Source organism: Neofelis nebulosa, chromosome 10, assembly GCF_028018385.1.
Source record: "Neofelis nebulosa isolate mNeoNeb1 chromosome 10, mNeoNeb1.pri, whole genome shotgun sequence".
Taxonomy (NCBI): domain Eukaryota; kingdom Metazoa; phylum Chordata; class Mammalia; order Carnivora; family Felidae; genus Neofelis; species Neofelis nebulosa.
Genome location: NC_080791.1, coordinates 100,605,024 through 100,615,928, shown reverse-complemented (window position 1 = coordinate 100,615,928; position 10,905 = coordinate 100,605,024). Strand labels below are relative to the sequence as shown.

The following is a 10,905-nucleotide window of genomic DNA, read 5'->3' as shown; positions in this document are numbered from 1 at the left end:
CCTTCCCCTCCTTGTGTTTCTCTCTCTCACTCTCTCTCTCTCTCTCTCTCAAAATAAATAAATAAATATTTTTAAATGTTATCACTATCATAGAACCATGCTTTTTTATTTAAATTTGAAGCAGTCCAAGCTTAGGTATTTCAAGAATCTTGTGTTTCAGGAGGCAGTTTTCATCATGACTGCTTAATTACGACCGAAAAGACCCTCTTCCAGGTAAAGTCATATACAGATTGAGTGGCCTGAATTCTCTGTCTTTTAAACCTGATTGGCAAACTTACCCTGAAAATAAATTATTTAAGTCAAATTATTCTCGCAAATTGTCTTAGATGCCTAGAAAGGATCAAATAGAACATTTGGCATATATCAAAAAAAAATGTAACTGAACAAAATACTTCAGGCTAATCATCTCTACTAGAGTTTTTTAAAAATCAGATTTCAGGTTGTTACAGCTGAGGACTCTCAGTCAAGTTTATGCAACTGTACTTTCCAATAGTGCCTATTTAAAAAAAATTTTTTTAACCTTTTTATTTTTGAGAGAGAGACAGAGTGTGAGCAGGGGCAGAGCAGAGAGAGAGGGAGACACAGAATCTGAAGCAGGCTCCAGGTTCTGTCTGCACTGTCAGCACGGAGCCCAATGCGGGGCTCGAAAGCATGAACTACAAGACCATGACCTGAGCTGAAGTTAGACGCTCAACTGACTGAGCCACCCAGATGCCTGCAATAGTGCCCATTTATGCGTTTTAAAAATCTAATATTAAGATGTTAATTTATACACAGACAGGCTTTTGTGTATAAATATGTTGAAAGCATTTTCCCTATTAAATTATTTTCAAAAGAGAGACAAACCAGTCATTAAATATGAAGATACCTATTAGATATATAAAGGAAAGTATCAAGCAAGTAGTCAAGTATACAAGTCTGGCATTCAAGACGGAGGTCTGGGGTGGAAATATAAATGTGTGACTCATCAGCATAGAGATGGTATTTAAAGCCACAAGAACCTTTGATTCTATTTTCGTTCTAATATAACTTATGAAATGAATTTTTCTGCTGAGCTTTAGTGTCCTAAAGACATGCATTTTCAGAGAAAGCTCAGCTAATCAGAATTGACAGAAAAGAAAGGAAAATAAGAACCTTCCTGATCATCAGTGGCTCCACACTTTCCCAGAGGAGGTTCCTAAAACTCAAAGTGAAATGCTTTCTCTCCTTCATAATCTCAACTCCATTACTGCTCTTTTCTCCTCTCCTCTCTTCCCTTCTGTTTCTATAGCAATACTAAACTGTAGCAAGTCATAGCAAAGCTAAATTTGTGGCAAAGCAGGCAAGGAAAGTAGCTTGTTGATGCCTTTTTTTTTTTTTTTTTTTTTTACCAACCAAGAAATTCCTGCCTTATCCTCTACAGGATTTGTACTGTGAGAGATTTTCCAGTACAGGAGATGAGCTTTCAATACATCCTCCAGGGGTGTCTGGGTGTCTCGGTCAGTTAAGTGTGGACTCTTGATTTCAGTTCAGGTCAAGATCTCATGATTTGTGAGTTCGAGCCCCACATTGGGCTCTCTGTCGATGGTGCAGAGCCTGCTTTGTGGTTCTTTCTTTCTCTTTCTCTTGCCGCTCTCCTTCTCTCAAAATAAATAACTAAACTTAAATGAATAAATAAATTAATGAATACATGAATGCATATATAAATAAATATATAAATAAAGCTTCCAAACTTTTATTATCAGAGTTTGAAGGTCCGCCTTTACCCCCAGGGAAAAATGCTCATGCAAAGCCTCTCAGATTGGCTTTAGATGAGTTTATCTGCCACACTTTACACGCCAATCATCAGATCTATAGGAAACTACTCTCGATTATATTTACTCTCAGAGACAGACTCATTGGCCACTCCCACAGGGACTGGCTCCTGTTGTCCATACTCATTAGTTAACAGTACCTGAAACTAGAATGGAAATCTGATGAGATACATGAAAAACATAAACCAAAACACCGAAGTGCTTATCCCAGTCACTAGTCCATATCTTTCCCACGAGGGAAGAAAATCTCTCAAGGAAGCCAAATTATCATGCGAAGTTTGCTTGATAAAGGTGGAATTCAAGAAGCCATAGCCTGAAACGTTTCTCCCAATCCAGAAGTGTACATGCCATGCCAAGCAGCCGAGCAATCTTATCCACTAGTCCGTGAAACACTTCTTTGCACTAGGTCTACACCTGTTGCATAATGAGAAGTATTGCCTCCTTGACATATTTTGTTCTGTATTTCCAGGTTGGAATCTTACTTCTGTGGACATCTTCTCTTGGTGGATGGAATATTATAACAGTAGCTCTGTTGTCTCTGTCAGTTGTTTTTTTCATATGTATGATCTTATCCATGAGGTGTTGGTTTTCATGATGTAACTCTCACAATTGTATAAAACTGTCACCAATTCACCAACCGATGATTAGGGAAATGCCCATGGATTTATATCACAAATATATATGAAACTCAGAATATGAACAAATAATGAGAAGCATGATGAACAAAGAAAAAAGATATTAAAGTACATAGAGAGTAATTATGGATTAATACAATGAATACATTTGTTGTAAGCAGAATTGTCCTGTTTGGGGTGCCTGGGTGGCTCAGTCAGTTAAGCGTCAAACTCTTGATTTCAGCTCAGGTCATGATCTTCTTCGTGAGATCAAGCCCTGCGTCAGTTTCCAGGCTGACAGTGAGGAGCCTGCTTGGGATTCTCTGTCTCTCACTCTCTCTCTGCCCCCTCTCTCAAAAATAAATAAATAAACTTTTTTAAAAAAGTCATGACCTATCTTGTTGTACATGTTCAAAAGGCAAAAAAAAAAAAAAAAAAGGAAAAAAGGGCCAATTTTTTTTCAATATATAAAGTTTATTGTCAAATTGGTTTCCATACAACACCCAGTGTTCATCCCAAAAGGTGCCCTCCTCAATACCCATCCCCCACCCTCCCCTCCCTCCCACCCCCCATCAACCCTCAGTTTGTTCTCAGTTTTTAAGAGTCTCTTATGCTTTGTATCTCTCCCACTCTAACCTTTTTTTTTCTTCCCCTCCCCCATGGGTTTCTGTTAAGTTTCTCAGGATCCACATAAAAGTGAAACCATATGGTATCTGTCTTTCTCTGTATGGCTTATTTCACTTAGCATCACACTCTCCAGTTCCATCCACGTTGCTACAAAGGGCCATATTTCGTTCTTTCTCATTGCCACGTAGTACTCCATTGTGTATATAAACCACAATTTCAAAAAGGGCCAGTTTTTAAAGATGATACAAAGAGAAGACAAGCATCAAATAGAGGCTTAATTAGATGGTATGTATGCTCCTGTGGGATCATCAGTTTCTTGTAGTGACTTTGCGATATTCACTGTTGAGCCAGAAAAGACAAGATTCAGATCTGATAGTGTCAGAATTGATTTGCCAACCAAATAGGTCAGTCAAAATTAGGGGCCAATTTTTCAACACAGGTCAGAAACATGGAAAAGAGAAACACACCAGAATAATATACGAAGGAGGGAGCTACAGCTATAGATACAACAGAATCTGGCTACAAGCTGCAATGCAGACAGCAGAAGGGAAGAGTGGTCTTATCTTCCCATAAATACCACTGTACTAGATGTTTAGGCACTCTGTGATATTGGCTCAAAATAATACGGGTCGGTGCTCTGCGGTCATTCTGCCTATGTCTTCAAAAGTTCTACTGGGAGAGAATTCAATTGTCCACGTCAGGATGAAAACATCTTCTCTTTTCTATTAATCCAATTTTATTTACGTTGTTATGGAATTAGCAGTTGGAGTCCTCTGCTTTTTCCCACCTCAAGTCAGAGTTTGCCACACCATAACTTCCTCATTGCATTCTTCACTTCTGCATTTCTCAGAGTATAAATCAGAGGGTTGAGCAAGGGTGTCACAATAGTGTAAAACACAGCCACCATCTTATCCACTGGAAATGTAGTTACAGGGTGAGTATATGTGAATATACATGGAACAAAGAATAAAATGACAATGATGATGTGGGATGTGCACGTAGAGAGGGCTTTCTTTCTTCCTTCTGCACTCTGGTTATTCAGAGAATGTAAGATGAAAATATAAGAGAGAAGCAGGACGACGAAACTCACCATGCAGATAGCCCCACTGTTAAAAACTATGAGTAAATTGATTACATAGGTGTCCATGCATGCAAGTTTCAACAAAGGTGGCATATCACAGAAATAATGATCAATAACATCGGGTCCACAGAAGGGTAGTTTCAAAGCCAAGAAAATCTGTGCAGAAGAATGGATACAAGACACCACCCAGGCTAGATTCACCAGTGTGCCACAGACATGCCGGCTCATGATGATAGTGTATCGCAGGGGCTTACAAATGGCCACATAGCGATCAAAGGACATGAGGATAAGCACCAAGATCTCCATGCACCCAAAGAAGTGAACTGCGAAAACCTGGGTCATGCACTCGTTGTAGGAGATGACTTTCTTCTCAGATACAGAATCTACTATTAACCTAGGAGCAGTGGTTGTTGAGAAGCAGGCATCAGCAAAGGATAAGTAGAAAAGGAAGAAGTACATGGGGCTCCCAAGTGTCCGGCTGTATCTTATGGTCATCACAATAAGTAAATTTGCCAAAAGGGTTGCGAGGTATAGAAACAAGAAGACCACAAACACTACTTTTCCCTTTACAACATTCTGTGTTAACCCAAACAGAACGAACTCATTCACACTGCTATTCGACTCCATGGTCACAGTGAACGTAGAAAAACACAGCTGAGAAATTGTTCATCTGCAAGAAAGTTGGGGAAATGGTGACTTAGCAACAGCAGTGGACTTGATTCAGAATTGCACTCTTGTGGTTCTAAATCAACGGTTCTCAGTTTTTTATGTATTGTAATCACTTGGGAAACTTTTTGTTTTTTAATGCTGATGTCCACGCTTTCACCATGAGCATTAACTGAAGGTCTTCCAATGTGGACTGAAATTTTGACAGGGAAAAAAAATCTCTCAAGTGATCGTGACCTCTGCCAAATTCTGAGAACTAATGACTTTGCTGTATGATCTTGATCAGGTCACTTTAATGTCTGGAAGCTTTTTCTTCATTTGCAATTAGAGATACTAATAGTTTATTAAGTACGTACATATGTGTATGGTATATATGTGCATGTAATGTATATGCAGCTCAATTACTGAAAAGTAATAACCTTGTATGATTTTAAAACATATACACTTGGAGACTCTCTCTTGAAAAAAACACATTTCTTGATTTGGACACTGGTTTGTACCAATTATTCCTGACCTCTTTGGTATCTTGGTTAGATTATGCTGTAAGAAAAAATTATTTCCCCAAATTCAGGTTCATGGTGGCCATAATTTTACCTATTACTTCAGCTTAGGAAATTACTACAATTTGTCTTTATTCTGTCTTACAATATTTCTGTACCTTTCAATATTGATGTGAAATGATCTATAATTTAATATGAGTTTTGAGATCCTCTTCCTTTCTGATAAATCACCAGTCCTTCGATGAATTAATAACAACATCAAACCAGTCACCAATATGTACTAAGCACATACTCATATCTTCAATCTATGTAATAGGGCATAGATATGTCCTCAACCTCTTTACAACAAAGTTGGAGGGATAACACACTTCTAGATAAGATAATTAACTACATAAGAATTATATACAATTCTATGCGATAATGCTGAATGCATTTGTACTTTTGATTCCAAAAGTACAAAGATCCTTAGATTCTAAATTGATTGGTCAGTGAAGTTTCAAAAATGAGAAAGATGTGACGTAATTGCTTTAAATATGTTAAACTGGTTCCCAATACGGTTCTCTGAAACTCAAGTATTCCATAAGTTTATACTGGCTTTCCTTAAGTAAAATATATAGTTCAAAACTACTCACTCAAACTGTCCATTTACCCCTACTAAAGTTATGCATCTAAAAAACTTCAAGTTTATTTTCCATCCAGCTAAAATAATATTAGTGCATTATGATAAACCAGAGATGTTATAACTACAAACTTCGATTGGCAGGTCCAATTATCTCTTGACAGCTATAAAAAAAGTAAATAAATTAATTATTACTTTGTTTTGAAACATTAGATTCCTAAAAAGGGATTAAAAAAAAAAAAACCAAAAGGGCCCTTGGCTGAGAAGAAAGGAGCAGTTATGTGAGAAGAGTCAGTAAAATATCATAAAGGGAGAAACGTGCATTGCTTCAGGTCAACATAGAGACTATCTCCATAGAAACTATACTCTTGTTAAATCAAAAGGTTGTAACAGAGAAGTTTGGGAGCAGATAATAGACAACTGTGAAAGCCAGGTGATGTAGTTCTATTTGTTTTATTTTAAATAAGCAAAAAGAAAATTTGGGGACATAAAGACAAGAAAGTAGCACTTGACAAGATGTATGCATTATGTGAGATCAACACCACCACTTAGAGTTCTATCACGGAATTCAGTCATCATTTCCAACACTCCTGGACTGTACTTTTTCTCTGATCCGGGAGGATATCACAGTAATGGAGCACAGTATTTTCTCTTCATAATTCTTAAGTTTTACTTTTATCTGTTGAAATTTTAGCCAGTTTCAAATTATATTGGTACCAAAAGTCTTCCTTTGGTTTTCCCAGATAAATAAACCTCTACCCCTAGATCCTATATTACTATGTGCTTTATTAAATATATATATTTATAGGGACAGCTGGGTGGCTCAGTTGATTGAGCATCAGACTTAGGCTCAGGTCATCACCTCACAGTTCGTGAGTTCAAGCCCCACATCAGGCTCTGTGCTGACAGCTCAGAGCCCAGAGCCTGCTTTGGATTTTGTGACTCCCTCTCTCTCTCTGCCCCTCCCCTGGTCATTCTCTCTCTCTCTCTCTAAAATATAAACATTAAAAAAATTAAATAAGAAATATATTTAAAATGTATATATATTTATATTTATATACAACTGAACAAGGCAATCTTAGATTATACATTATTCATGTTCTATAATCTTACCATTCATACGATATTCCACTTTTGTTATTTTATTTGACCTGCACACTTTCCTACAATGTAGGTGTGGCCACTTGCCCTATGTACAAAAACTCTATGTGCAAAGTTTCAGGTATGATACAGAAAGTTTCACTGAGTACAACCAGGCTAGAACTTGAGTGGGAGGCTACTAGATAGGAAGTCTCTCTATCATTCACCCTCCAGGTCATATAATGTATCAAATCCCTATCACCATGTAGATTGCATCCAAGAGAAGATAAATCCTGAGCCATCAGGGAAGGATGTCAAGTGATACCTTAATTCCTGCTCCCAACTCCAAAATCAGGTTCTGTAAACTTCATGGCAAAAGGAAAATTAGATATCCAAATGAATAATAGCGAAGGGCAAAGACAGAAAAGAGAACAGGAGAGAGGAGAGTGACAATGAGCAGACATCAGGGAGAGAAGAAACAGGGGATAAGATTCAAAAGATGTATAGAGGAGAGGTGAGCAAAAAAATGTTGGAGAGGGTCATTTCACCCAAGTTTTCATCAGAGAGTTTAGCTTCTTTATTCCTGATCCACCACACTATCACTTGCCCCCCCAAAAAAGACAGAGAGTGCAGTTTTGGGTCGTGAGCAAGAGTTAACAAGCTTCTTGAAACCCCAAGTGTAGAGAAGGGACACTCTTATCTTATACTCCATTCCAGAAACATCACCACTGACCTAAAACTTTTCAAATCAGGGGGCTCCTGGGTGGCTCAGTCGGTTGGGCGGCCGACTTTGGCTCAGGTCATGATCTTGCGGTCCATGAGTTCTAGCCCTGCGTCGGGCTCTGTGCTGACAGCTCAGAGCCTGGAGCCTGCTTCATATTCTGTGTCTCCCTCTCTCTGGCCCTCCCCTGTTCATGCTCTGTCTCTCCCTGTCTCAGAAATAAATAAACGTTAAAAATTAAAAAAAAAAAAACTTTTCAAATCAGAGGACCTGCAAAGTAGAAACTTCAGCCAAGTTGGCCTCAATGCCATGGTGCAGTTTATCGTTCTTCACCCTCTACATTAAGCAGAGATTATCTGAAAGTCAGTATAACTCTGTGCTGAGGCCAGGAAAGTCTTAGGAACCCTGGACAACCTCAACCCTTCATGGGTGGAAATACTGTCCAGGAACTTCATCATTTGTTAGAAGACACGCTGAGTATTGATATCAGATCAGTCTTGAAGACACAACATGAAGAAAACATCTCAGACAGACAGGAAAACTTACCCCTTTGCTTAAGAGGAAATAGATGACTTCCAATGTAGTATATTTTCTTGTATCTTCAACTTCCATTTGCTTAGAAAGTGAATCATATGAAGCCTGAATATCATGTGCAAACCATACTTCATTGACACTTATCCTTGTTTTTTTTTTTTTATCACAAGAGGTGATGGCATAGAGAGAGTTTATGGAGGAAGGGGACTCTGCATGTGGCCACACATGACACAGCTCCTCCCTGGAAGCACTACGACAAAAACAACAAGGTCTATATTGGAGGAAGGGAGGGGGTGGTGAAAAAGAAAAGTTTCTTAATTCAGCCCTTCAAAATTTTATGGAGGAACTTATTCCTGCATTCTGAGAGAGAGATGCCTCTGAAGCAGCCTCTCTTCCCAGAGTTTCTTTTGGAGAATACAAATGAGGTAAGCATTTTCTTCTTATGCTATTAGGTATTTACAATTCCCACGTAAGTCTGCAAATGCCTAAGACAGGCTTTCAGACTCAAGACTTCCAGGAAAACCATTACTCCTAACCCAGTCCCAAAGGATGTCCAATGAGCTACCTCATTCAGATAGTCCAAGGGCAAATGTATGCTTTGGGGCCAATTAGTTAGCTTCAACTCACTATGATTGCAGGTTAGGAAAGTCTGTTCACTTCTCCATAGGATTTGCTTAAGCTCATCTCTTCTAAAAGCATGAAAGTCATTGATGTCATTTAAAGGCTCAAATAGATACATGTCAGATAGACAGACGTGAGCCCTGGCCCCACCACTATCTGCTATGTGATTTTAAGCAAGTTTCTCAGCCTCTTTAATTTCCAATGTTCTCTTAGGAAAAGTCAACTGGTAATCATTATTTATTTATTTTTAACATTAGTGTTCAGTTCTCCCCTGTTCCTAATCTTACCTATATTTTATAGTCAATGCAGAGAATAAGATGAGAATAAGAATTTTTGAATATAGGTCTTCGGTATTTTCTTTTTGTTTTTAAAGATTCATGCCCTTCCACTTACGTAGAGAAAGTTGCTTGTGAATGGTTACAAGCTGTTAAAGATGGGATAAATTACATTAAAACAACACTTTTCACAAAGCAAATCATGTTGCAACCCAGCACTCTGCTCTAGAATCGCCTGCCAGGCACGTCACTGTCCACTAGGCACCTTCAGTGAAGATGAAGTGATCCATTCAGGTAACAGGGGAATGACAGAGGGTGGTGACAGAAAGAGAGGTAGGAGAACACTACAAAAGATTTCACAATGCTTTGAACTCTTGCTGAAAGGTCTAGTGGCAACCAGCAAGGCCTGGTGTCTCACAGAAACATCTGAGAGAAAATCACACCCCAACACCTGGCTTGTCGTATTAGAAAAGGACTAGAAGAATCCTGAGGAAGGTTTTTGGTCTGTCACTTAAAGTCTTAGAGCCTCCACTGCCCCATAAATTAAACGGTAATATGAAGACCTACCTTTAAAAAAAAGTTTCTGCAAATCTTAAAATATATAACATAGGAAAACAATGAGTCCCTGGCTCGCAGAAGCACAGAAGAAATATTCATGTGTTTTTATTACTCCTGCTTAAACATGAACTGAGCACCAGAGAAGTGAAATAACTCATGAAGTTTACAGAACAGAAGCAACAGGTTACAGAAGCAACAGAAATGAGCCTAGAATCCACATCTCTTAAGTAGGAGTCTAAACTTCTTTTATTTTCATATGATGTGCACAGGAATGTCATAAGATTTCTTAGGCTGGGAAACAAGAGCAAGCAATGAAAGAGCCCCTGCCTTAAACCTCCCAATCAAAAAGCCCCATTTTAACTCCTTACATTTGAAGGAGGATTAAGCTCTCCAGTGCTGGTGGGAAAGTTTTGCAGAGGGCAGTTTCCAAGGAGATCTTTGAAGCGGTCAAAGCCAAGAAGCCAAGTCGATGATCTCTTGAAGTTTCTTCGATCTCTAAGTGAACTGACCCTTAACACTCATTAAATTCCTTATAGACCAAAGGACTAAATGAGATCTGGATTCCAGGTCCTGTCAAAACAATGGCAGGGTTTGCTGAATGCACTTGGCTATGCTCACTCCATCATGGAAACTGTGGAAACAGAACAAATGCTAGCTGAGGTTTTTACTAGTTTGAGCCACCTCTGGCTTCATCTTAGGATTATTTAAACTCTGCTCATTGAAATTTGTATCTTACTAAGGTAAGGTTTCCAGTGGATAATTCAGAAACTCTGGCTAGATAAACCCAACTAATAAAATTTAAATTTTAGGCAATAGATGACTTTATTGGGATCATAAATATTTTATGAATAAAAGTCAGATCACTGAGAGCAAGACTTATTGTTGCAGGGAACGGAAGAAGGGATAGAGAATGAAAATGAGAAAGTGGATAGAGAATAATGGCTTTATTTTCTATTTGAATTTTGAGATATTATATTTAGATTTTAAACATGGGGAAATTTGCTAGAATGTAGAATTTATTTTAAATGCTCTATGTATGTCAAAAATTAAGAGCTAATTTATTTTAAATACTCTATGTATGTCAAGAATTAAGAACTAAGAGCTAAGAGCTCGTATCAGCAATAACCACACTCCTTTGCCAAATTTGACACTTTAGTGTGTTAATGTTAAAGATATATTTAAATGTGAATATGGGAAGATATCTCATTTATTCACT

At 38.1% G+C, this 10,905-nt stretch overlaps 1 protein-coding gene across 1 annotated transcript; it reads right to left on the bottom strand.

The window, feature by feature from the left end:
- Nucleotides 1–3,827: 3,827 nt before the first annotated feature.
- Nucleotides 3,828–4,742, bottom strand: LOC131488782 (olfactory receptor 4C11-like). The gene has a single exon (XM_058690616.1). It carries the CDS (start codon nucleotides 4,740–4,742, stop codon nucleotides 3,828–3,830), a length of 915 nt encoding a protein of 304 aa, XP_058546599.1.
- Nucleotides 4,743–10,905: the final 6,163 nt, after the last annotated feature.